Source organism: Drosophila ananassae, chromosome 2R (genome assembly GCF_017639315.1).
Source record: "Drosophila ananassae strain 14024-0371.13 chromosome 2R, ASM1763931v2, whole genome shotgun sequence".
Lineage (NCBI taxonomy): Eukaryota > Metazoa > Arthropoda > Insecta > Diptera > Drosophilidae > Drosophila > Drosophila ananassae.
The window spans coordinates 11954256-11981497 of record NC_057928.1 but is presented as its reverse complement, the minus strand read 5'-3'; the positions used below and the strand labels follow the sequence as shown (position 1 = coordinate 11981497).

The 27242-nt window shown below is 43.7% G+C and overlaps 5 protein-coding genes across 6 annotated transcripts; all 5 read right to left on the bottom strand.

The window, feature by feature from the left end:
• Positions 1 to 6795: 6795 nt before the first annotated feature.
• On the bottom strand, positions 6796 to 10125 carry LOC6506484. Of its 2 annotated transcripts, XM_001957754.4 has the most exons (4): positions 9386 to 10125; positions 9167 to 9315; positions 8925 to 9106; positions 6796 to 8588 (listed from the first exon to the last, which is right to left on the bottom strand). In XM_001957754.4, exons 2-4 carry the CDS (start codon positions 9258 to 9260, stop codon positions 7404 to 7406), a joined length of 1461 nt encoding a protein of 486 aa, XP_001957790.1. In that variant the 5' UTR covers positions 9261 to 9315; positions 9386 to 10125; the 3' UTR covers positions 6796 to 7403. The 2 variants fall into 2 exon arrangements, with proteins under 2 accessions (XP_001957790.1, XP_032309878.1); XM_032453987.2 differs by having other exon boundaries at positions 9167 to 10125.
• A 69-nt stretch (positions 10126 to 10194) lies between these two features.
• LOC6506483 lies at positions 10195 to 12437 on the bottom strand. The gene is made up of 3 exons (XM_001957755.4): positions 11924 to 12437; positions 11458 to 11633; positions 10195 to 11398 (listed from the first exon to the last, which is right to left on the bottom strand). Exons 1-3 carry the CDS (start codon positions 12096 to 12098, stop codon positions 10223 to 10225), a joined length of 1527 nt encoding a protein of 508 aa, XP_001957791.1. The 5' UTR covers positions 12099 to 12437; the 3' UTR covers positions 10195 to 10222.
• Positions 12438 to 12545: 108 nt separating this feature from the next.
• On the bottom strand, positions 12546 to 14512 carry LOC6506482 (facilitated glucose transporter protein 1). The gene is made up of 3 exons (XM_001957756.4): positions 14065 to 14512; positions 13803 to 13975; positions 12546 to 13748 (listed from the first exon to the last, which is right to left on the bottom strand). The coding sequence occupies exons 1-3, from the start codon at positions 14429 to 14431 to the stop codon at positions 12627 to 12629; spliced, it is 1662 nt and encodes a 553-aa protein (XP_001957792.1). The 5' UTR covers positions 14432 to 14512; the 3' UTR covers positions 12546 to 12626.
• Positions 14513 to 16210: 1698 nt separating this feature from the next.
• LOC6506481 lies at positions 16211 to 18339 on the bottom strand. The gene is made up of 3 exons (XM_001957757.4): positions 18009 to 18339; positions 17558 to 17730; positions 16211 to 17490 (listed from the first exon to the last, which is right to left on the bottom strand). Exons 1-3 carry the CDS (start codon positions 18259 to 18261, stop codon positions 16357 to 16359), a joined length of 1560 nt encoding a protein of 519 aa, XP_001957793.1. The 5' UTR covers positions 18262 to 18339; the 3' UTR covers positions 16211 to 16356.
• Positions 18340 to 19852: 1513 nt separating this feature from the next.
• LOC6506480 lies at positions 19853 to 21490 on the bottom strand. Its single transcript, XM_001957758.3, has 2 exons — positions 21073 to 21490; positions 19853 to 21024 (listed from the first exon to the last, which is right to left on the bottom strand). Exons 1-2 carry the CDS (start codon positions 21439 to 21441, stop codon positions 19903 to 19905), a joined length of 1491 nt encoding a protein of 496 aa, XP_001957794.2. The 5' UTR covers positions 21442 to 21490; the 3' UTR covers positions 19853 to 19902.
• Positions 21491 to 27242: the final 5752 nt, after the last annotated feature.

Here is a 27242-nt window from a genome sequence, read left to right as displayed (position 1 = left end):
GTCAGATAAATATTGTTCAATCGAAATTGATTGGACGGGCAACCAAACTTTATTCAGACAACCACATCAATTTCTTCTTGGGCAGTATAAGCCAAAAATCAAACATGGGTAAACCATAAGCCTAATAATATATATAGTATTCTTATATCATATTTATTTTGTTTCATTTATACCTCGAATACCTCGCAAATCGAAGGATTTGCAATTTAAAGTGTCAGGACTATCTAAAGTTTGTAAGACAAAGTCTCAGGCCTTAAATCTTTTTTGGAATATCAGGCTCGACCGCAGATTTGGCAAACTTTGGTTGGAAAACCGCACAATGAGATAAAGCCAAGCCAGGTATATGTATATATCACTTGGCCTGCCTGCTGATTGCACTCAAATTGATTCTTGAATACATATTTGCATTTGATTATTTGTTGCCGGTGATTTGTATGCAAAATTAGACCAGGCTTTTTGCCAGCCTCTTTGAGCCATTGCGAGAATGTGTGCCGGTGACACATTTCATTTGATTACATTTCCAACGCCAAATTGTTGGGCAAACACAGCAGCCAAAGACACCGCAAGGACATCCTCAAAACCTTCCGACACCAAGGAATGTTCCCAACAGGTTGGGGATGGGATGGGGACATGAAATCATTGATATTTTCCAAGTGCCAGAGACGACCTTGCTGCGATGGAGTCGGCGATATGCAAATGTCTTTATTTTGCCGCAAGAACGCGTAAAAATCAGACAGATCCTAGAAACACCCTCCACCCATCCTTTGACCCCGATGGGTGACCCCGCTTCCGGTTTTGGTTCCAGGTCGCGTGTTTGCGGCTGCCGAAACTCGCGAGAGTTGAAAACAAGCCAACTGATGTGGATGCAAACAAAAAAACACAAACAACATGTGAACTGGTATATAGAACTGATAGAAAGCAGTGGGACGGAAGGCAAAAGTTGCACTTGCGTAAAAGTTTCTTCACCCTTTTTTGAAAATAAATTAAGTGCCGGCGACGTTGAGGCTTATTGGCACAGCTTTCGCTTATTTTGTAAACAGCAGAGAAACACACACCCTTTGCAGGGAAAACTAGGGGGAAAAGTCGCGGAAAAGGAAAGCGAGTTGGTGGAAAACCGCCCACTGAAGCGACATTTCCGCTGTCAGTTAAGTCAAAACACGGTGAGAAGACACGAAGCTGTTGCCGCTACAGAGAAAAAAAATATAATTTTCATTCGAATAACATATTTTCTAATTCTATTTTCTAAGGTCTAATTTAATAAAACCGTTTACTATAAAATCTAATTAATCCCCTGATTTTCTGATTTGTTTTTTATGGATATACCGCGTTTAGCATAATGGAGCTCTCCACAGATGCTATTTTTGTCAAAAAAATAAAATTGTTCAACCATTTGCTGAGTGCATCTTTACTTTAAACTCTCTTTAGGTTGCTAAAGTCTTAGGTTACCGGTTGCAGCTGCAGCAGAGTTGTCAATGGTCTGGTGCCAGACGTTATCAGGACTTCCTCAACCTCATTTCACAGAGGGGGCGTGGTTGGAATCGCAATCGGGGGCGTGCCGGAGGAACTTTGCTGAACAAAAAACGGAAGTGAATTGTTTTGTGTTTTCCGTTCCACTCCCGTGCAAATGAAATCCTTTTTAAAGGAGCTCAAAGGAGCTGATTGGATCGATCCGTTCGACCGCGAGTGCAAATGGCAAACAAAGAACAAAAATTTATGAAAAATCAACCATTAATAATGCACAAGTCAGTCATGCAAAGCACATAAATATATGCCGCAGTTAATTAGCGCTCACAGATTTTTAATGGCGTTAATTGCATGGCATAAATGACACAGTCCACAAAAAAAAAGTGAAAACAGCGAAGGAAGCAACAGTCTCTGCTGCTCTCCCATACAATCTCCAATTTCATAATTTTTTTCCTTTTTAATCTGTTAAAAAAAGGGAATTTAATTAGCAACAGTTGCGAAACCCCAAGATAAAAACTGTCCCGACCAAGCTTAAAGTGCGATATTAATATGGAAAAAATTGTTTACGCCGCCATTCGATGTGCCATTCGACGTTTTTATTATGTCGCATGTGTTTGGTGTTAATGAAACTTTGGCTTAAAGCACCATTGACGTTTTTTATAGGAATTTTTCCTACAAGTTTCCCCATTTGTTTTGTGTAAAGAAATTCGTTCTGGTATAAAGCCAATATATATGATCTTTTAAGTGGGCAAAGGATTGGTTTCAAACAACTTTTTCGATATTATTTACTTCTGGTATTGAATCAAATGAAATTAGTGTGGGTATAGGGATTTCTGTTGCTGCAAATATTTGCAGGAATAGCGCCAGAGGAAAACTTTTTATCCTAGCTCCCGCACTCTTGTACGCGCACTCGATTTATTTTCCCTTGTGACATTTTCAGCGCAGTTAGCTGTTAAGTAAATTGTTGAAACGCATGCAGCTATCATAACTTGAATTCCACAGACTATCATCCTGGCCGGGATCGCAGGACAAACTTTGCCGAGAGGAAGCGACAGTTGATTTAACACGAAGGCACATGGAAACCGAGTTGCAGACGCGTGCACCTGTCGTCAAAACTTGCATAAGTCATGAAAGCCCAGGACTGTTGGAAAAAAAAAGCAAAAAAGATATATATAGACTGCATTTCTCCTTCCGTTGGCATTAAAAATGTCAGCTCCAGTGATTTCTGTGTCCGGCCAAACCAAATTCAAACCCGAGAGCCAGAATTGAGAATCTAGAATCCTGAATCCAAACCCCAAGATTTATGTGAGCTAATTAAATTTAATGCACTCTGTACGCTAGTCAATCTGCATGGAGCCCTTTAATTTTTGATCAAGTTTCCAGCAGGAGCCAAGCCAGACCAAGTCCGTTGCATTTCGGGTTTTTGGGCTGCGACTGTGCCAGTGCCCTTTCAATTTAAGGAAAAGTTCCAGCCGAAAGGCAAGGGAAAAGTTTATAGGCTTGTTAGGGAAAAGTTTCGCAGCGTAGCGTTTATTTTCGGCAACTGCCAACGCAGAACTGAAACTCAAAGAGCAAAACTCGTAGCTGGTGCTGGAGTTGGAGCAACAAATGAAATGAAAACGTGTCAATTTACTTTCTGACAGCCCAGACACAGAAAACAAAAACCCCAGCGAGAATCTCCTGTTTAACTCCGCACTCCCAGTGTCAGTTGCTGGCTGTAATTTCCAATTAATTTGTCAAGTTTTTTGAAATTCCCAAAAAAAATGCGGCGAATCCGAAGCTTAAAGTTTGAGTTTTGGCCTGCAAAGCAATTGATTGGAGTTGGCTTATTGAATTGGGCCGTACTTTGTCGGTTTATGATCCCAACCCGTTAAGGGTTCGGTCTCGGTTTTGAATTCTTTACGGTCTTATTTATTATTTCACTTTTATATGCCATTGTATATGGGACATGGACGGCCAAAAGAAAATTCTCTTTGTGGTCTTGGATTTGGGTTCGCTTTTATGGCCATTTGACTCCATTTTATTGTCACACCGCGCTGGGATGAGGGAAACTGGAGCCACTTGGTTACTTTCGCCACTTGGCCACTGGGCCACTTTAGAGTTGTCTTTCGTTGGCCATAAATTGCGCCACGTCGGCCATTTTGCCATTTTGCGGCACGCTGAGACATTAATTTGATGCTTCTTACCGGGGTTTTCTGGTCGCAACCACCGGGGTTTCCGTTACCACTTCCGTTGCCGCCGGAGAGCAGAACATAATTTATTTGCCATTATGGAAACTTCATTCGCTGTTGATTGGAAACTTGTAACATATTATATATATATATTATATATATAGTATATATATTATATATACTTTTCAATTTCGTGTGAGTCGGTGGTGGTGGCGACGGCGTCGCTGGTGGCAGCAACAAAACATAATTCCAAGTGCAGCCAAAGTTATGGCAGTCCAAGGAGCTCCCAGGATCCCGATATACAGGATGTGTGTGTGTGGGGGGGGGGGGAGGGCAGTGGGTGTGTTTTTGAAGGACGCAGCAAAATGCCAAACGCAAATGTCGCCAATATCCCAATGGCAATCGATGAAAATTTATAGAAAATTGCGCACAAATAAAATTTTACGTTTGTTTGCTTTTTTCATTTACGATGCCGGCTTCCTCCTTCTTTCTCTCTCTTTCTCTTCTTGAATGTCTGTCTCTATCTTAACCTGCTTTCTTTGGCCTGCGGAAAATGATTTTCCTTGACTTTTACTCGTCAACGTGTTTTACATACGCTGCACCATAGCGATTTGCATTGCAATTGTTGTTTCCAAGTCCTGTTCCAGGACCTGCTTCGGCTCCAGCTTCTGCTGCCACTCAACGGGGATTCCCATTGCTGTTAATGTTTACGATTGTCGTTTTCAATTTCAGTTAATTGAAACAAGGGCAGCCCCATCACATTAAGCTTCTTGCCAAAGGGACCTGCAATTCTCACATCTCACATGTGGAAAAATTTTAGTCAAGTTTTTGTTTGTCCTTCTAGCATCGTTCCCAGCATCCAGCATCTTTTTTGTTTGTTCGCAGCTCTTTGCCTTTGAGCCCAGCTCTGGCTCTTCTAATGTATTCCCTTTGCACAGAAAATACGGAAAATTTTACAGCTTCTAGCTGGATAAGCCGAGAGCTTTTCGGTTGGCAAGGCGAGCATCAGGTTCCCATGAAAGTCTAGGATGAGTAGTTTAAAGTGGTGGCTGGAGAAAGGATCCCTTAAATTGGATCATGGGGATCCAATACGATCCCCATGGCTTTGCCTAATTGGGCCAAAAACTTAATGCTGTCCGCAACAAACAACTCTTGTTTTTTAGGCCAAATTATTTATGTTGTTGCTACTGCATAAACAAAGAAATTTTCAGCCGACACTAATTAACTCAATTAAAAATTAAAAAACTTTAAATTGAATTTTATTTGGCTGAGAGACTCGAGCTGTTGGGTTGTTGACCGCATGTTATCGAATTGGCCGAGTGCTGGCCGGAATTGCTAATTGCGGCCAAATACTCGAACCGTTTACAATCGAACAGCAAAGCAACCGCAACATCCTGGCCACACACATCCCACACCCAAAACATTTCTATATAAATGTATATGTATATGGAATATAGAAGTGGGATATCCGGAGCAAAGCAACCACTTTTGGGTATTGGCGGGAGTGCTTTTGTCTGGCTAAGCAGAATGTCGAACATAAAAATTGCATATCAATAAGTAGTTGAGAGGAGCCAAACGAATTTTCCGCATCATTAGATGGCCAGCTGGGGGATTGGCCGGATTTTCCCTGACCTCGACGTCAAGCCCTGATTTGGGCCACTTTCTGGTGGCCAAGCATATTCATCATACGCCATATTAATCAACGCCGTTTCCCCTTTTTTTCCATGTCTTGCGCCCTAAAATCCGCATTAAATTTAAAAAAGTGCCTTGGACGCGTAAAAAGGAAAATCCGCCACAAAACTATGGGAGGAACCTTTATGAATGGGATTCCTGGAGCTTTTACTTCGCCGGCTAGAGTGAAATAATCGTAAAAAATACTTTGTTTATATAGACTACCAAATGGTTGTTTCCAGGAAAGCTCTGGAAGGCGAATAATGGTAACAGTTTGGCACAAATTATGGCGGAGAAAGCTCAAGAAAATAGCTTTCCCGAGCTTTATTGAAGAAAGGAACCAGAATGGAATGTATGTTTTGTTGGATTCTGGGAGGTGGTGGATAAATATGTGCATATATGTTGTGGGTTATTCTACAAATGTATCTACAAAAAGAAATGTAAATAATTCATATATCCAAATTTAAAAAGGAGTTTTTGAAATTATATGTCCGTATTTTTAAAGAGATAATATTATTTTTTAAGTGCCTCAGAATATGTTTATGTTTTGTTAATGAAATCATATTTCTTGTACTTTCTGATCCACTGGAATAATTAATTTTTAAGATAAAAGATATTATAATCTATATATATAAAAGAACATCGTGTTTTATGTTACACCACTTATAAATCAAGAACGGAAGAACAGATTTGAGTGAAAATTGGTAGGGAGGTAGCTTAGAGCCAGGAGAAGGACATAGGATACTTTTTGTCCCGTTCGACAGCGTTCCTCCCTGGCCCATACTTTTTTATTTAGGCAGACAGCTAAGAAGAAAATGTCAAATGTCAAAATGTCAGTTACAAACGAAGTCAAATTCATAGTCAGGCTCTCAAATTTAACAACGAACCAAAAAGATTGTGTTGCGCTGAAATCAATATTAAAACTATTTCTATTAAATAAATAATTAACAAGTGGATTGAAGTGAAGTGAAGTTTAATTAATAATGCCGCGACCAAGACGGTCGAATCAAGACGGCAAGAAGAATACAAAATATTGCATATGAAAGGACTGAAGAAGAACGAGAAACTGCACGTGAACAGCGCCGCAATAGTATGGCTCGACTTCGTGCTTCTCAAATAGATTTCAATTTGCGACGCAGATATTTAGCTGATTTGAATCGAGCTGCGTTTCGATACGATTGCAGCAATGATTACAGCTTGCATCCTAGCGTTTGAATTGGGCAAATGGACGTTGTTTGCGAGTATTGTGGTGCATTAAAGTTTTCCGGAGAAACGCCTGGATTATGCTGCGTTAATGGTAAAGTGAAATTGCCAGTGTTGACTCCGCCACAAGAGCCATTGTATTCATTGCTTTGCGGCGAAACACAAGAATCACGCCACTTTCTTGCAAATACTCGAAAATACAATAGTTGTTTCCAAATGACGTCATTTGGGGCAGACATTATCGAAGAAGGAGGTTTTAATCCGACATTTAAGGTATTTATTTTTGTACTTACATAGAATGCAGTTAAAGAATCTGGTTTTTATTTTGTAGATACAAGGACAGATTCACCATCGAATTGGATCATTACTACCTTTCGAAGATACACAGAATAAATTTTTACAAATATATTTCATGGGCAACATGGAAGAACAACTTGATCGACGCCTAGGGATCAATGCAGGAATGAAGCGAGCAATTCTTCAAGACTTGCAGTGTCTGCTTCATGAACATCATGCGTTGGTCAGGTTGTTTAAGAGTGCTTTAGAGCGCATGCCAAATGATGACTATAAAGTTGTCATCAAAGCAGAAATTATTCTTTTTTGTTTGACTTATTTTTTATGCGTGCAACAACAATATGCCACAGCGAAACGTGGCAGGGTACTGCTAGTTAAATATAATTCAAAATTAAACAGTAGTACAAATAAGATATTAAGTATACGTATGCTTATATCTACTTTGCTCTTATTCGTTATATAAATGCCTAAGAACTCATTAATTTTATGAGGGCACAATTAAATTGTTATAAAATAAATGAAGTAGAGATAAGGACACTAATTAACACTCACACAATTAGAAATAGATAACACACAGCTATAGATAAGTAAAAGGTACACTCAAGGAACTTTCTTGAACTGGAGCAGGCACTCGTAGAGTGTCAGTTGTTTGGTTTCTGGCATAAATATAAACACCATTACTCCGATTATAAAGCTAAGACCACCGATCGTGAAGAAGAATATGGATACGGTGACGCAGTGTTCGAAGACGGCCAGGAGGAGGCCTAGTTGCAGGAGCTGCTCCAGGATGAGGATGCCGGCCAGGCACCTCGCCTTGTGGGCGATGCTGAACGCTTCGGCTGTGTAAATTAGGGCGGGGACTGCCACGCCCCCCGAGACTATGACCTCAAAGAGCAGCATGAGGAAGGCGATGGCCTGTAGGTTGATGTCGTAGTAGGTTTTCATGACTGATTCCAGATGCTCGAAAACTCCGCCCACCATCACGATCACAATACCTGCCAGGAAGAGGGACAAGGAGCAGAGCTTTCGGCGCCCTTGCCAGTCGACTATGAATGCTCCGAGGACGCTGCCCACGAGTCCTGCAAACGCCAGCCAGTAGAGGCAGTTCATGTCGCACTCCAGGCCATGCCAACTGACCACCAGGAAGGCTCGGTTGTAGCTCAAGGACACGGCCAGGGTGGCGAAGCAGCGCAACAGCAGGACCTTGAAGAAGGGCATCACTCGCCTGGCCCACTTCCGCCAGGTGGCAGATGCCACTGCCGCCTCCTCGGGGTCCTCCACGAATCGCTCCCAGTCTCGGGCACTGTGGAGCTGTCTGCAATCCTCCCGCAGACGCACAAGCTCCGTGCTGGACTGTCCGTGCAGCGCCTTTAAAGTGTCGCCCACCGCCATGTCTCGCTCTTGGTGTAGCAGCAGGAGCGGAGACTCCAATCGGTGGGCCAGGGCCAGGATCACGGCCCCCAGTCCCAAGCCAGCCATTGCCATCCCGTGCAGCTGGTCGATGTGCAGGTGACTCCCCTGCGACTCCAAAGGCTCCAGGTTGTACCACACTCGGGTGTAGAAGACCTGGACACACACGCCCAGCCATAAGAAGACCCGCTCGCAGCTGAGCAGCATTCCGCGGATGGACTTGTGGGCCACCTCCGATCCCGTGACCAGCGCCTGGGTCTGGGTCAGTCCGTAGGCGGCGCCCACACTGACGCTGCTGTAGCAGGCGGCCAGGAAGTACTGCGGCAGGAACAGGTTCAGAATTCCAGCCATTATCAGCAGGAAGCCACTAGAGGTCTGTTAAAAGATGGAAAATATAATTTATGAAGGTGGAAAAATATAATTTTCTAATAAATAATAAATAACTATAAAAGAAAAACCCCCGAAACCCATCGATCAGCCCTCGCTTAACTCTTAGCGCCAATCGCCACTTAATGGCCAATGCAGGTTGAACTCGACCGCCTTATCAGTTTATTGGATTCTTATCAATCCGAGCTAATGGCTGAGTGCTAATGCCTGCAATATGAATTGTGGGGATGGAACACAATCGAAAGTGGATAGTTTTGTACCATAGGTAGCTTACAGGAAAGGTCAATATTTATACTGAGATTAATAAATGTGGTAACTACTTACATATGCCACATTTTTAGTGACTCGCTGGACGAAGAGGGCTGCCAGGATGGCGCCCAGGGCAGCTCCAATGAACCAACTCATCATCAGATTGTGAGTGTTACTGTTGTTGAGGAACTTCCCGGCCGGAGTGTCGAAGATGGACCAGGCCAAGCGCATGCCACAGCCGACAAATACAATCGAAGCTATTAACAATCCGAATCAATAAAGATATTTTTTCGGATAAATATTTCGGATATTATTACCAGAGGCCATGGACTGGAACTGGAGGCGATATTTCCACATAAGACGCATCCAGGACAACTTGCCCTCCTCCTCGATTGTTGGTAACATCGGCATTTTGGTCACAACTTCTAGTCTACTCGTAACGCGCTTTCACAGTCAAGGGGCTTAACTTTTGTTGCGTTGTTTCCGCTTTTAATTATTTTTTCCACCTTTTATTTACCGATTTGTTGATTGTTTACCTGGCACTTTTTCATAGGAACCGTCGGCCTGTTTGTCCACTTGAATTTGTCATTTTATTTTCGCAGTCTGGCCGCTAATTTTTCGCACTTTCCGCCGGCCAACAAGACGCGACTGGCCAACGACTGGTTTCGACGCCGTTTAACAAATGGCAGAGCATCCGAGCGGTTATTGAGCGGCCAGCTCGAAATGGCCAGCAAATTTGATAAGATAAGGTACCGCAGAAACCTTTACTGACAGCCCCCTTTATCAGCCTGATTAGTGGATATAAATAAATTAATTAAATTTGAATATATACTCATTGGAAAGATATCACATGGTTGTATAAATGCCAAAGATATATGGGCCAACGAATAGTACTCTTTATAAACGGAAAAAAATTTATTGACGTGTCAAGTGAAAGTTTTTGCGGCCAGTGATGCGAAAAAATAGTTCACAGAACTAGTTCAGGCACATATATTATTAAATTTAAGTAATTAGGCAGCTCTCTTCTATGGTTTTCTTTCACTATATTTGCATATTTAATCTTAATTTTATTTAAACTTTAAAAATACATTTATAGCTCCAATAAAAGATCATTAAACATTTTTATAGCGCCCAAATTGGGAGTCCCAATCTTATCGCAGTTGCATGGGAACTGACTTAATGGTTTGGTAATAAACCTTTAATCAGCCCGAGTTTATCTGGGAAGTGTACACCTTTGGTATTCCCTCGAAGAATAATAATAATTAACTCTTCATGCTGATCGGCATATTGCCTTACAAACAAAATCTGGACAGTCACTGGAGAGCCAGCGATAATACAGAAGTACTTGAAGTTTAAAAATACAGATTTATTTGTTAGCTATATCTAGGCGTGGTCTGAGCACTATTGAGGGGCCTACTTTCAGGCTGGGGGATCACAAATTTCTGGAACTTAATTTGCGCCTGCAGGAGAGTGGTGTCCTTCGTCTCGGGCATAAACCAAACGCTGGTGAGGAATCCGCACAACAGGAAGGATCCAGAGCTGAAGAAGAAAAGTGCAATCGGATTGCCTCCAGACACCTCCGATCCGAGATCCACCTGGCAGATGAGCAACTGGGCCAGCATCTCAACCACATAGCTGATGGCGATGCACTGTCGCTTGATCTTGCGCGGAAATGCCTCCGAGAGGTAAGATGAGAGCGGGGCAAAGGCGATTCCCGCGAAAAGTTGGAAGATTAGCAGGAGCCACAGGGCCATTCGCATGTTCCCATAGGGCAGCACGCCAGTTCCTGCAAATCGACTGGCAATGCCAAAGGACAGTCCTCCGGCAATGACCAGTCCCAGGAGCAGGGGGATCTTCCGGCCCAGCGTGTCCAGGGCAAAAGCGCACGAGAAGCTCCCTATCAGTCGGAAGAGTCCGAAGAGCACAAAGGGTCCGGAGCTTCCGCCGTAAACCCTCATACTTGTGTAGTACACGGTGAAGGCCACCATCGTGCTGGAACTGACGCCATACAGGAATCGCAGCAAGGTCAAGCGCAGGAGGGCGGGAAAAGCGTGGGTCCAGCCCAAGGACGAATTGTGGCTCAGGTAGGAGCGATGATCGCTAACCTGGTCGTAGGTCTCCGCCGTCACTGTCTGTGGCCTTTGCAGACGGCTCAGGGCATCGATAGCCGCTTGCTCCTGTCCTGCCTCCAATAAGTCGACGGGGGACTCTATGGAGGTCTTGAAGGCAAACAAGAAGGCTATGACTCCCAGAATCACAGTCAGCACACCCTGGAACTGCTCCTCGGTAAAGTCGCTCTCCTGGTCCCAGCTTACACTGAAAACAATCTGGACAAACATCCCAATAGTTGTGGGCCACTGTTCCGCCGCCGAGGTGGTGGTGCCCCTCTTGTAGAAGACCGTCAGTTCCCCGGCCATGGCCAAAGTGGGCGCTAGAGCTAATCCGTTGGCAAAGCCGTTTAAATACCTGGCCGTCAGCAAGGCATTCAGGTTGAGTTTGGTGCAAGACATCACCAGCCCACTGATCACTGTCAGCAGTGAGCAGAATTCCTAAATAGATTAATAATAGTTATATATGGTAACTCTCTTTCTAAACATTATCTCCTCACCATTAGGATCTTGTAAGGAAACTTCCGACTGAAGAATCCTCCCAAAAGTGCGCCAATAATCGCGGCTGTAAACCAGCAGATGCGAACATGGTTAGTGACCTCCAGTTCGGCAAACAAACTGTCAAAACCAATGCTCCAGGCAATGTGAAGTCCTCCGGAAACAAATATCAGGGCAGCTGTGAATAAAAGATACAAATTTATGTAAAATCAAGAAATTAAAGTGAATTTTAATTGGTAAAGTTGTTGAAACTCCCACTGTAGAGGTAATGCCGCTCCGATAACAAATGGACATATGTATCTTTGACAGTTTAAGACAGGTGTTCGATAATATCGGCTTCCTTAGCTTTGTTTATACAAAATGTGATTCATTTTTGTAGAGAACGCTGAAGATATTCCACGAACTCGAGGAATATATAATATAATATATATACTCTTTAAAGTAGCAAGATTTGAATATAGTTCTCACCTGCTCCCACTGCATTTGCCTGGGGCTGATTCCTCACATCCCGGTTACAGCATCCTCCGCGGGTGTTCTGCAGAATAAGCTCCCTCTGCCGATCCGGAATGTACTCGTTGTTGTTAATTTGGATGGGAATGGTATGGAAGCCATCGCCTGGTGAGGGTCGATCGGTGTCTGGCATAGAGTTTGTGGACCTTTTGCGGTCGGAATGTCGAACAAGACTGGACGACCCTGCACTTCGCGGTCTTGTAGGTGAGCGTGTTGAACAGGTTTCCGTTTTGCGGGCTTATCTATCGCTGCTACCCTAATCTTATCGGGTATTGATTGATAAGTAAAACGCTTAGAAAATCGCGTCGTTGTATAGCAGCTATCGTTATCTGTTCGAATGCGATTTTACCTATCAAAACACACAACAGTTAGAATATGTCTGCATGTACCTGGCCAGGTAGAAAAACTCAATTCGGATTTGCCACTCTCACTATTTTGTGGTTTCTGTGTTAGTTTACTTTCACAAAATAAACAAATTTGGGTTGTATTGTCCAATACTTTAATCTCGTGCGTATTCTTTTTTTGACAGCCCACAGTGTTATCAACTAACTGAAATGTGATTGGGAAAAACAATACCGAGTGCTGGTACGACTGTAAATATTTATTATCTCTGATCTCGACTAATATAAGCTGCAAATTGTTTGGTTTTCTGGGTATTCATTTAGAAACCATGGCTGATGAATCCACTGAACTTGTCCTGGGCCTCTCTCAATGTCAACCTTCGGGTCTCTGGCAAAATGAAAATGCTCAAGACAAAGCCAAATATGTAGAGTCCGCCCATGATATAGAAGTAAATGGCACCACCGGTTGGTGACCATCTGCAGACCCCAATGATAATAAAGACTAGCATTTCGATCATAAAGGTCAAGGCTATGAAATGCTGCTTTACACCCAATGGATAGGCCTCCGAGAGATACGGGGACGTGGCTGTGAAGGCGACTCCGGCGAAGAACTGGAAGACCAGCAACATAATGGTGTTTCCGGTGTTGTAGGTTAAAATATTAAACTGTGCAGCCATTACAAAGGCGAGAACCCCGCAAACGAGAAGTCCCAAGAGAGTGGGCTTCTTGCGTCCCGCCGACTCCATGCAGAAAGTGGCTATAAAGTTGCCCATCCATCGGCTGACGGCAAATACACAGAACCAGACATAGTATGACAACCCATACGAATTCACAAAAAAGTAAACAAAGCTGGTGACCACAAAGTCAGAAATGCTCAGGACATTTAGGGCCCGCAGAAATACCAGTCGGATGAAGGTGGGGATCGCCTGGCAGATGCTCTGTCCCACTGACAGATCCTTGTTCTGGGCCAAGTAGAGTTTGTGGTCCCTTAGCTGTTGGTCCGTGTCGCTGGTCCAGGTGTGGGGTCTCTGCAACCTCTTCAGGGCCTCCATGGCACCCTGTTCGTTGTTGTCGGCCAACATGATGACCGGGGACTCGACGCATAGCAGCGAGCCAATTACCAATGCCAATAGTCCGTAGATAATGCTCAGCACTCCCTTCAAATTCTCGCTGTTGAAGGAGCTGTATTTAGAATCGGTCCAGGCGGACGAGTAGATGATTTGCAGAAGGATGCCTAGTCCGAGACACATCTGCTCGATGCTCGCCGAGATTAGACCCCTCATATAGGGCACCGACACCTCTCCGGCCAAGGCCAAGAAAGGTGCAAAGATCAGCCCGTTTCCGATGCCATCGAGGTAGGAACAGGCCAGGGTGGCACTGCCATTGTGTCTGGTACTGGCCAAGATAATGCCACCAATCATCACCAGAATCGAACTGAAAATCTAAGGTGGAGAGAGTTTAGTAAATAGAACACTTTAGTCAATTGATTTACTCACCAAAATTAATTTCTTCGGCACTTTATTTGTGAGCCAACAACTTACAAAAGCTCCGATAATGCCACCAATGAACCAGGCCAAGAAATTGTGTTGAGTGACCTTGAAGTAGAGATTCCCATGGAATCCAATGCTCCACGCTATGTTCATTCCTCCGGATACAAATATTAAGCCAGCTGAATGAGAAATACGTATTTATTATATTTTAGTCCCAAGAGATAATAGTTCATTTGAGATCTTTGGACTTTGAACTGGTATGACTCACCTCCACCCACAGCATTTGATTGTGGCTTATTCTTCTGATTGCGACTCATCCAGCCATGGCTGTTAACCACCACCACTGGTGGTGGAGGTGGTGGAGGATTTCCATAGTACTGCGGCGGATAGCCGGGCTGAGGATATCCTGGCGGCGGATAGCTCTGTTGTGGGGGAAATCGGGACAGTGGTTGTGATGGATATCCTGGCTGCGGCTGTGGTGGAAATCCTAACTGGGACTGTGGTGCAAATCCTATCTCCGACTGTGGTGGATATCCTGCATGGGGATTGGCCCACTGTGGCGCGTATTCCTGTTGGGGTGGTGCGGAGCTAAAGCCAATAGGTGGTGGCTCCTGTGGTGCGTAATTGTTCTTCATGGCCAGAGAACTCTACTTTTCCGTGGTGCAACCTACACGGCGTATAATCAACTCGTAACTGGTTGACGGAATGTCTCGGCTAATGAAATTGCCAATAGGAGACTATTTTGGCCGAAAAGATAATGTTTCCAAACGGTATTGATAAAAAGGTAATGGTCACTGCGATAAGCATGTGGTCTCTTATCAAAACGATTTCGAAAATATATAGTACACCCACATTCTAGGGGGTTAACCTGCCAATTCGTATATCAACATATATAAAAGCAATATAACATTATCGTTTAAAACGTTTCATCGATTTTTTATAAGCATGGACGAGAAGCAGAGAGTTTATGACAATTCCTAATAAAAACCAAAAATACTTGAACGCTATTAGCTGCTGAAACCCAACAAGAAGAATATTATCTATATTTTCAAGAGTTGCAATAAAAAATTCGTCACAGCTGCGTTCTACTAGGGGGAATTCCCCATTGGACTCAATCTAAAATTACCTTATACCTGTTAAATAGTCTTGTGAAATTAAACCTTGAAACTGTTGGATCCTTCAAGCGTTCTTAACTTGTTGCTAGTTAATGAAAAGAAACTTGTTACTTCTTACAAATTTCTTTTATATTTTTTTATTAGTTATAGGAGGGGCTTTACTCATAAATTATAGTAATTATAGTGTATAATAAAACTAGTTAGAAGTGTGTTCCCTAGAATCTTGCGGCCCAAGTGGATTTTAAGCATACTCTTGAAAACACCAATGGGTTTATACACGTGCCGTATGTTTATTTTTTTCATTAGCCAATCGATCCTCAAGTGGTTGACTTTCACGATTTTTAGACCAATTTAGATCCTAGATAGGTTCTTCATATAAATCTCCCACCAATTTTTATACCCTTGCAGAGGGTATTATAATTTTGGTCAAATGGGTGCAACGCAGTGAAGGAGACATCTCCGACCCTATAAAGTATATATATTCTTGATCAGGATCACCTCCTGAGTCGATATGAGCATGTCCGTCTGTCCGTCTGTCCGTTTCTACGCAAACTAGTCTCTCAGTTTTAAAGCTATCGAGTTGAAACTTTGCACACATCCTTCTTTCCTTTGCAGGCAGTATATAAGTCGGAACGGCCGGGATCGGTCGACTATATCCTATAGCTGCCATATAACTGATTGATCAGAAATGCCATAACTTTGGTGTTTTTTAAGTTGGAGGGTTGAGACTTTCCACACATGTTATATTTGACCAAAATATCTTGTGTAAAATTTCATAAGGATCGGCCGACTATATCCTATAGCTGTCATAGAACGATCGAAATGGGCATAACTTTGGGGTTTTTTTAGTTAGAAAGATGGGATTTGGTACAGATTCTATTTTGGGAAAAACAATCTGATTTGTCGAATTTCATAAGGATCGGCCGAGTATATCCTATAGCTGCCATATAACTGATTGATCGGAAATGCTATAACTTCGTTGTTTTTCAAGTTAGAAGGATGGGAGTTTCAAGGGGGGTTCCTCTTTGGCAAAATAATTCGATATGCCAAATTTCATAAGGATCGGTGAACTATATACGATCCGCTATATATCTAATAATATAAGATGCGTGGCGCCACCTAGCGGACTGCGACTCAACTGCAAGGGTATATAAACTTCGGCTCCGCCCGAAGTTAGCTTTCCTTTCTTGTTTCCTTGTCTTTTTGTCAAAAATTCCCAAGGACCCAAGGTCCAATATCTTTTGGATTACCTTAAACCATTCATTCTTTATAAAGTTGAATAAAGACTGCACTCGTTAATTAGTTTGGTATAATTATAATAATTTAATTTTTAAACTTCTTTTAATTAGGCATTTACAAAGCTAAACTCCTTAAGAGGGGAAACAAAATGGGATTGAGCTTTACATAATCGCTAAATTAAATTAGACCAACACTTATCCTGCGCATCAGTTGAACTCAGTGTTCTTAACTCTGCTGAACTGTACTTGGGCGCCTCGCAGAGTCATCATTCGTGTTTCCGGCAGCGAAACGGCTCCCACGATGAAACCGACTATGTAGAGGCTTCCAACGGCATAAAAGAATCGAGAGCCGCCGTAGTATATGTTAAAATCGATCAGCGTGATAATCATGAATACAAACATCTCCACAATGAAGGTGAGAGCGATGAAGTGCTGCTTCACTCCCATAGGATATGCCTCCGACAGGTATGCCGAGGTTCCTGTGAATGCCATTCCGACAAAGAACGCGAATACAACAACGAGAATCGTCACTCCCTCGAAACGATGGACCCAGCTATACTGGACTCCAATAGCAAAGGCCAAGGCGCATGCAATGATCATACCAAGCAGCAGGGGCTTCTTCCTGCCCAAGGAATCTATCCCGAAGGCGGGAATGAAAGCTCCAAAGAAGCGGAAAAAGGCGAACAGCAGGTACCAGCCCTCCGGGTAATGCTCTCCTTGGAGGTAAATGGAGAAGGCCAGGGTCCAGGCCACGTGGCTGGAGAGGCTCATGGCATTCATGGCTCTCAGATAGGCGAGTCGCAGGAAGGTGGGAAGGGCCTGGGAAATGCTCTGTCCCTTTGACATATCCTTGTTGTGAGCCAAGTAGCGCTTGTGCTCCGCCAACTGCTCGTAGGTCTCATCAGTCAGGGTGGACGGATTCTGGAGCCGACGAAGTGCATCTAGGGCTCCTTGTTCATCGTTGTTGGCCAACAACAAAACCGGCGACTCAATGGTCCAAAATGTGGCCATAATTATGGCCATAAGACCACAGAGTGCACTTATCACTCCCTTCAGGTTCTCAGAGGAGAAACCATTGGAATAATAATAGTTTTCGGTCCATGAGCTGGTATAGATGATCTGCAGCAGGATTCCGCATTGAAAACTAAGCTGCTCCATATTGGTGGCGAGTTTTCCTCGCATATAGGGCACAGCCAGCTCTCCTGCCAGGGCCAAAAATGGAGCAAATACCAACCCGTTGGCGATGCCATCCAGGTAGCTACCTGCTACGGTGGCGGCTTCATTCTGTTTGGTGCAGGCAATCACCACTCCTCCAATTGAGACCAGAACCGACGCGAATTGCTGTGAGGAACGTGATAAGACACATATAGTAAACTGAAGAGAGAATTTTAGAGCGTTTATAACTTACCATGACATATTTCTTGGCCACTTTGTTGGTGAGGAAGCAACTGATCACGGCTCCAATAATGCCACCAATGAACCAGGCGATACTATTATGTTTGGAGCCAACATATCGTATTGGTCCTCGGAAACCCATGCACCACGCAATGTTGAGTCCTCCAGATAGAAATATTAGACTAGCTGAATGGAGAAAAATTAATTATTAATTTATGTGCCATCTATGCACTTTTAAATTAAAAAAACCACACTTTAAATTTGTTATATTCTTTAACCGAAAGTATCAAAAATTATAGATTATAAAATTGTAAGGTTATGGGGACTATTTTTTTTTGGTGGTCTTGATTTATTGATGGCGTCATCACTAGAAATCAATAGTTACTCCGAGAATAAACCAAACTAGATAAGATTATGTCCATCGCCAGAACTCGGACAGGTGGGTGGCCCTGAAATCAACGCACCTGAACTCAAGGCACTGCCTTGCGGCTTGTTTCTACGGCCGCGAGCGAAGCATCCATCGCGCGGTGGTGGCACTCTGGTAGGTGCCTCATGCGGTGGTTGCGGAGGCGGTGGTGGTGGTCCTCCGTAGTTCATGGCTGGAGTGACCTGGGGCTGCCCGTAATACTGAGCCGGATATCCTTGCTGCGGCTGCCCCGGCTGCGGTGGTGCGGAACTGAACCCGAGTGGCGGTGGTGCGAATTTATCGTTCTGCATACTGCTGTTGATATTTTTTATTCCACTGGAGGACAACCGGCTCAGTCCGAGGTGGGTGCGAAACTGTTCGCTCGTAGGCCGTCAAATTGGTTTTTATTTCCTCGAGATCGAGCTAGCACAAGCAGCACTTCAGTGAGTGGCTTATCGAAATATGATTACACAAAGTAGCAACAATAATAAAAGGCTTCAACCGATAAAGCCTTTATCGCAGTGTTTGTCCAATATTTGGCGTACGTAGTTACATTCCCCCTAGTGATTTGCGAGTCAAGTGCCCGACGATTCCACCAACTGGGATGCCACAGAATTGTGGTTCCCCAGGCTAGATTTAGGATTTATGACTAAACCGATACACTAAACTGATACAAATGAAATTCAAATACAAAGTCCATAATAAATCTGATTCATATTCTAAGAAAAAGTTCCCAGGCCATGGCCGAAACACCTCGTTAGATTAGATTCCATAAACAGATTCCTAGAAAACAATTGGCCATTAAAATCCATTTTCAGATAATGGTATTCCCCCAATATTTTTGGTACTTGTTTCTCATATTCTTGTTTATAATTCAAAGAAGTAATAAAAGTAACAACGGAAACAATCCATTAAAATAAGACCTTTTGTACAATACAAATAAAAATATATGTATGTACAAATGTTCCAATGTAACTGCTTTTCAGGGGACCACCGGAAAATTTTACAAAGTTTGATAAAACCTAAAGCAGAATGGTCGAAAATAGATAAATAAATCGTATAAAATTTTAGAAAAAATTCAAAAAATATTTCGTTGATAGGTTTGATGCAGATCGATGGAGAATCTATCCACAAATCGTTTAAGGCATTCCGATCAAGAATCGGATGAAAATTGGCAAAGATATGGCCATCGTTAGAGCCCATATTGTGCTCCCAGGCACATTTCATAATTTTGAACAGGACCCCCCAGGAAATTTAAGAAAAAATCTCAAAAATTTTTTGTTTCTAGATTTTGGTGCAGATTTATGGAGAATTTCTTCACAAAACTTTTAAGGGATTTTGATCGAGAATCGGATGAAAATTGGCAAAGATATGGCCATCGTTGGAGCTCATATTGTGCTCCCAGGCACTTTTCATAATTTTGAAGGGGACCCCCCAGGAAATATAAGAAAAAACTCCCAACAATTTTTTGTTTCTAGATTTTGATGCAGATTAATGGAGAATCTATCCACAAATCGTTTAAGATATTCCGATCAAGAATCGGATGAAAAATGGTAAAGAATCGGAAGAGTTAATCGTTTAAGAGTTTAAAGTCTTTAAGATAAGAGATAAGATAAAAGTTTCCGCTTATATTTGTTTTTATTCCCAATCTGTTACTAAGGAACTTGCTGTTTTTTTTTTTCCTTGTTTTATAATGTAATTATAATTATATACATAAGTGGCATGAGTAACATGGTTGACTGATAGAGCTTGTAAATCTTTGTTAAGCTTATTCTTCGCATGTCTTACGGTCTACCATCGAAAAACAAAATAAACCTTGTTCTCTGGGAATCCCCTTTCTCATATTTTTTATCTAACAATGGTGATTCTGATGTGTTGATAAGAAAACAATAAACGTACTTGATTGCAAAGGCCAAGTAGTGGCAGTGGCCGACTTAGCCAAGTTTTTATTATTAAAAATCTTTGTTGAACCATTTGGAAAACTTCTGCTGAGCCTCCGCTAAAGGGATAACCTTCGTCTCCGGAAGACAGAAAATTCCGAGTAGAAAAAACACCATGGAGAGTCCTCCAAGGACGTAAAAGTAGGCGATGATGTCACTCTCCAATGGCGAAAAGCTGCAGAGTCCTAGCCGTGTGAGCTGCTCCAGAACATAGGATGCGGCAACCAGGTGGGGCTTCAGGCTCAAAGGAAAGGCCTCTGTAAGGTAAACCGCCGAGGAGCACTGACCCACTCCAGCGAAGAATTGCAGAAGGAATAGCACCACCAAGGCGGCGATCATATGCGGAGTCCGGGCCACCAAAAAGGCAAAGGCGAAGGCGAAAATTCCCAACGAAAATGTGCCGAAGAGAGTTGGGGACTTGCGACCTGTGGTGTCCATTAGGGGCGCCACACAGAAACAGCCGCACCACCGCAGTACCCCAAACACCACATAGGGCCAGGCTTGAAAGTAGCTCATCACCTCGCTGGCAGTTTCGTACAGAGCACTCCAAATGACCAGGTTGAGGCACATGCTTCCGAGTAGTCTGTGCGCCAGGACCTTGACAAGCGAGGGCAGTCCCTTCTGGAGGCTCGACCACCAGCCCATCTCCCGGTATGTAGACACATACAGTTTGTGTTCGTCCAGCCGCAACAGGGTCTCACTGGTCACCATGTAAGGCCGCTGCAAGTGCCGCAGAGCCACCACTGCTTTCTGCTCATTGGCCCTCGTCAGCAGGTGGACCGGCGACTCCACGCAGAGGGCCAAGGCCATGGCCAGGGCCACCACCCCGTAGATTATCGAAAGCACTCCGTGTACTTGGTCCGCCACAATTGCCACGTTCCACTCCACTTGCCAGACAGCCGTGTAAAGCAGCTGCATCAGGATGCCAGTGTTTGAGCTTAGCTGCTCCACGGTGGCGGCCAGGAGACCGCGGACTCCGCCCACTGCGATCTCGCCCGCGGTGCTTAGGGCGGGCACGAAGACCAGACCATTGGCCAGGCCATCCAAGTATCGGCCTGCGATCACAGCGCCCGGACTCTCCGGCCAGGCAAGGAACAGGATGCCTGAAGCAATCACCAGGCAGGAGCAGAGTATCTGTGAAGTATTTATATTTATTTAATTCCTCGCACGAACGAAACTTACGTAAATCGGTTGTTGCGGCAGCCGGTGGGTGAAGAAGGCCCCAAAGAGGGCGCCCAAAGTGGCAGTGGCATACCAGGCCACTTGCATGTGAAAGGTGAGCAGGAGGTACTCCCGGTGCGACGAGTGGATGGCGAATCCTGCCCCCCAGGCCAGACTCATGCCACCCGAGACGAGGACAAAGAAGGCGGACCCGAGGGCACTCCACTGGGAGTGGTTTTTGTAGGCCAACCGAAAAAATGTCGCCACTTGGGGATGGACCAGCGAATCCTGCGTCGCGGGCTCACTCTTCTTTGTCGACATTTGCGATCCGTCTACGTCGCGGCCGCACAATCCGCATCTATTTATAAGGTAGTGATTAGATGGGAGCATTTTATCAGCTTATCGAATAGCCGGAATATTCATCACCATAACCATAAGTGATACCATAAAATCATCGACAGTAGCACCCATTCGTCCCATCAAGGCAAATCAATATGCTCACTCCCCATCGAACTGTGAAGTGTTTTAATTAATACAATTTTGGTTGGCATAAATCATATATCCTGCGGTGGGGTTGGCGATAGCTAATCAAAAATTCAGTGGTTTGGGGGCTGAGTTATTCCGACTTTTTTCCCACACCGATAAATATGGAGTTAACTGTACCTATTTATGCTTAAAAAAAAGTGCAAGCTTTTATGGCTTGGGGTTGAAAAACTGTCGATGCTGCTTTGCTAATAAATTAATCCATAATTTTATTTGTGGCCATAACTTTCACGGTAAAAAATATTGACTAACTTTTGTTCAAACTCAATTTGTTTTAAATATTCTAACAAAAAAGCGGATCTGTGTTAATGGATTTTTAAATGACAATCGACTGAATACATTTTTTTGTTGCAAAAATTAAAGCGCTGCCAAGGGGCATGCTTTAAACTCCTTCCCAGGACAGATCTGGCATCGGGCTTCTGCAACATTCTGTGTCTGGCCCAGCAGGCAAGGAAGGGGCTTGCCGAAACCCAAAACCCCAATCCAAACCCAGTCCCCCAGTACGTTCGCTGTCTGGCACTGCATTGCGGCAGGCATATTAACTCCGGACGGCAGATTAAACACGGCCACGACGACCATTGGCAATATCATTGCATTTGTCGGCTGGTTTATGGGCTGCATTACTCGCAGCGACTGTTCCGGGGGCTTTCGGGGGTAAACTCTGGTGCGTATTCCCGAAATTCTAGCCCAGTCGTAGTCGCAATCGGAATCACAATCACAATCACACTCACATCTGCATAAAGAAAGTGGAAAATGGCGCAGAAACTTTTATCGCAGGTGCTTTACCGGCCAGGGCCTGGGACTGGGCCTGGACCGGGGCAGGGGCAGGGAATGTGCGATTCCAGCGATTTCCTGGCCGAGAAGGGATAGTTTTCAAACACAGAACTTGCCACCAAGTTGGCAATAATGTTCGACTATGTGTGCACAAGCCACGCCCACCAGCCAGCCGGGCTTCGCACCTTTGGTTGGCGTTAAAATAAATTTAATTTTATCGCTACATAAATACACACGGCAATGCCGGGGAGTTGGGCTCTTCAGAGTTAGTTTGCAGTTGCCAAGTGACACTTCCGGCCTGCTGCAGGCCATAAATTCCAAGGCTAGCCAAGTTTTTACTCTTGTTTCCGGTTTGATTTTTAGCCACAAATTAATTAGAACTGGCTAGAACACCCTCCGATGATCGCTGGGATGGGATGGCACTTTTATGGCGAGTATATAAATAAATGTTATATTGATCTGTTGCCGTTTTATGACCCACACTCGCAAAAAATGGGCAATTTTCCATTTTTGCCAGCGCTCCTCAAAGATTTACGAGCTCTGGGTAAAAACGGCAAGCGAAGGAAATGGAAACGAAAATTGTATAACATAAACTTGGCAGAAAACAAAAGCCAAGTGGGTTTGCCTCATGAAAATTTCTCTCTATAAAATAAAGAACGCCGAGAATTCGTGTGTCTGGTGCATATACCATATAGACACTCTGGGCCAACTTTGTGTGGGTGTGTTTATATATGACAAGGAAATTTGCGGCGGCTGCTGTTCGTCATATTGCGCATACGCCGCGTGTGCATACGTAATTTAAAATGCATATTATGACAGCCATGCGATGTGCCCGGGAAGGATGCCCACATGTGGCGGCCCAAGACAAAGGCGCTTTCAATTAGTAGCTCCCACTTTGGGGAGAAGTTAAAAGTAAGTCTGGCCAAGGACAAGGCCTCCTTAAAAGTCTCACGTGCTGGCAAGTTTTAGCCAACTTTCCAGTCAATATTTCTTCAGCAACTTTGACTCTGGCCCATCGATGTGTTCGTGTCCATTGAATCGGCCTGTACCCTAGCCCATACCCTCGCCCATACCCTCCTGAATGCCATAAACAATAAATCCAAAGTTAATGTACTGAAATAATAGAGTTTTTGTTGTTCAGTTTTAGTTTACTTTGTGAGTAGTGTTTATTTTGTTTAGAGGATTTACCGACAGCCCTTCGGAAATTATGTTTATGCAAATTTCAATAAAATGTCAAGGAAGCCAGGGCACAAATTAATTTATCAGCGAGTGCGTGCCAGGATGAGACACAAATCCTGATTAACTTCTTCGGGCCAAATAAAGAAGACAACAAATGTGCACTTTAGCCAGAATCAGAGTCAGAGCAAGAGCCAGATCCAGAGCCGAAAGGAAACAATTGCTGCTTCATACACGTAGGCTCTTGTATTAATATATGGTGTGTATATCCCGACGAGTCCTTGTGTCGGTTAATGCACGCTAATAAATTTCGGCGACATTTGTACCTTTTGTTCTCCCGAGGAGCAGAAGGAGGGGGCGTGGCAAGCTGCCATTGTTAACACAAGATGGAGGCGTCACAAATTCCCAGCTTTTTTTTGCCGCCATGTCCTTTTCTGCGAAACGCCGGCCGTCACGAGTTTGCCAAAGATGCCTGAAAAATGGCAACAATTCATTCGCAACAGCAGCTAAGGGAAGCCGTCAAAGGCGAACAGACGACGGTGGTGGTTGGAGAAAGGGAAAAAGGAGCTGCAGCTCCTTGAGGCAGCAGGACCTTCGCTGGTGCTCTGAAATTTAGTTGTCGGATCGGTCGCTTCGTTCAAGCAAGTGATTTGTTTTGGTTCGTTTGGCAACAAATCAGAAGATAAACGACATCGATTGCGGCAAAGGACATGGCTGGCGGGCCCCGAAAAGGATTCGCCTGCCGCAAATTATGACTGCTCTGTTTACATAACCAATTATATATACATTTATGTACATTTACATAGCGTTTTGTCCATTTACTCGCACACTAATTTGCCTTTAAACAAAACATTGTGTGCAATTAAAATTGCATTATGTGGGCAAACATTTTCGGCAACTTGTTTGTTGGCGTTTGGGCTTTTCGTTTGTTGCACCTGTCCTGATGGCAATCGGAAATTTTATTGCTCCCCTGCCAGGACCATTTAATTATGCTGCATGACGGCTGCAACGGCAACTGTATCTCGATAAACTTTTCGCAAAATAATTGAAAACAATTTGGGCTTAAATTATTCACAGCCTTCGATCGGGAGCGAGAAATAAATGCGAATTTATTTAAATATCTGATGAGCTGAGTGCAAGGGGTCAACGGTTGATTTTTCCAGATATTCTCCGGAGATTCGGTGTAATTAAACCGTGTTTGGCAGCTTAACTGGCTCATTTGCATAAGCAATAACAAAACTTTTTGGCCATAAAGGTTGATAAACTTAACGTCCGCCACTACGCCACCACGAGATACTCGTCCAAAATGTAAATGAGTTTCCACGCCGGCGCTCATATTTAACGCGCTCATATATGTAATCCAATTAAATGTTATGTTTTCGTTGGAATAGAAGACACTTGCAATCTTCATTTAGCGGCTCAGCAGCTCAACAGCTCAGCGGCAAATCTTAATGGTTTTTCACTTTTTTAACGAGCCACTCAAGGCATCTTTTATAATACTATGTAGCATGTAGGTATAAATTTTATCACACCTGGCCGTAAAGCAATTCGCACACTTAGTTGCCTGGCCACTAATGGCCAGGAACCAGAACCAGAACCAGGGTCCTGGGATGTGACCACCACGCACATAAATCAATCATAATTGTCCTTGTTAACTGCAATCATGAATATTTCCTCGGCGTGTGCATAAAGCAAATGACAGTCATGCCATATACATAACCGCACACATAACACAACTACCATCAACATGTAACATGTCCTGCCCTCTCGCTTGTCCTTTGCCAGGAATTTCAGGCGCCTGAGGATTTTGGGCCTGATATTTTGGGGGGGCCGTCCTAATTGCCGTCCGGGCAGCTGGATTTGGGTCCATGGCCAGAACCGAACCGGCATAAAGGATTGCATCAAATGAGGTTTAATTAATTTTCGAACCCGCACCCGAAACGATCATTTGACAGGATGTAGTCAGACCCGTAGAAGGGAACGGATGAAGGGCGGGAAGTAGGCCATTGTTGTTTCTGTGGCCGCGTGTTTGCTTTAGTTAATTGATTTTCTTTCAGTGAGTTCCATTTGTGTAACAGTCCCAACTCAAAAGTGAAAAGTGAAAGCAGCGAAAAGCCACCAAATATTCAGTTCGGTTTAGGTTTTTGTTTGTCAGGAGTCGACAACTAAAGCCGAAATTAGAACCAGACTACCCACTGCCATTGGCACCCTCCATACTCAGTAAAGGACAATAAAAATGTCCTTTAATAGTCACATGTTGGTTGTGTGATGGTTTAAGTGGTTAAATTATTGAATTAAAGTTTTTATGACTTTGTGAGGGAAATGGAAACATTTTGGAAGGAGGTGCATATGTGCAGAAAACTGAAATAATATATGTGTAGAGTAAATTGCTTTATAAATATTAAATGAGCTTAGTTTTAAAACGGGGTCATCGCTTTACGAGGAGAAAAAGTGTTCATATATGCAAATAGTTTTGATTTAATCTTCGTCTACGCTTTCAGAGTTTAATGAAGCCCAGTTCATGGCATTCCCAGTTCAAGACTGACCCAAGCCTCCTCACGTTTGGCCTCATGTGTGTCAAAAAAAGACTCCTGCACGTACACAGGACCTCACGATTTGCAGCTCATTAGCAGCCGCAGACACGACACATGTCCAAACTGCTAAGCGCGCTCTAAATCACTGGCAGGACTCCGGCCTTCGATTCCGATGCCTGGGCTCAATTAGTCAACAATTACCAGCGACAATCCTTGATGGCCTCCTCTGCTTTGCCCTGGAGATGGGCAAGGAACGACAACCAGGACTCTGTGGAGGCATAGTGGCAGGTCCTGTCTCGCGCGGTCTAATGGCTTATGAGTAGTCACGTGCCCCCGATGGCAACCCACTCATTTCGCCAACGTGGCAGCCATCTTTCACCTTTCATCTGTCGGCTCTGGTATCCTGCAGCCTCGCTGTCTCTTCCATCCTGTGAGATACGGCAAGTTTTCGCCGCAAATTTGAATAAATTTGCAGGAATTAAGTCTGCTCTAGCCTTTCCTGGCTGCACTTGGAAAAATGCGATACTATCGTTCTATGAAAGAGGTAATTTTTGGCTCGAGAGATTCGAAAGTTTTTGTTAGTGTTTGAACTGGGCCTTTTAAGCGGTTTTGGCTTTTGTTTCTCCACCATATCCTGCCATATCGCAGCTTTTTCCAGTTAGCCCCGTTAATAAAGTCAAGTGAATGCGCTTAATCAACACGTGAGTGAGTGTCCTGGAAAGAGGATGCGTCCGACTTCCTGCCAGTTGCAAAATGGCTCACCTACGCACTCCTTTTTCTGAAGAAAAATTAATTAAACAGGCCCCATAAACTTTGGGGTCCAAAAATAAAATAAATAAAAAATGTTTTGTTACTCTTTGTTGCGTATTTTTTTTTTATCCGCCAATGGAAAAAAGTCTGTTTGTTTATTTTTTTGTTTTATGCCCGTCAAAAGCCGAAAAAACGCGTCGGGCACAAAAGCCAAACTCATTGCCATTAAAAACGCATTATCCTTTGTGCCTTTTTATGACTTTTCATTTGAAGTGCCCGTGGAGAGGTCCGGGCTGGTCCTGGTTACGTGTTTATTTGCTGTCGAGCTGTAAAAAGAACTCAATATGATAATGCTCACAGCCAGCTGGCAGATATAATATCCAGCAGCCATATACAAAAATCTAATGAAGAGCA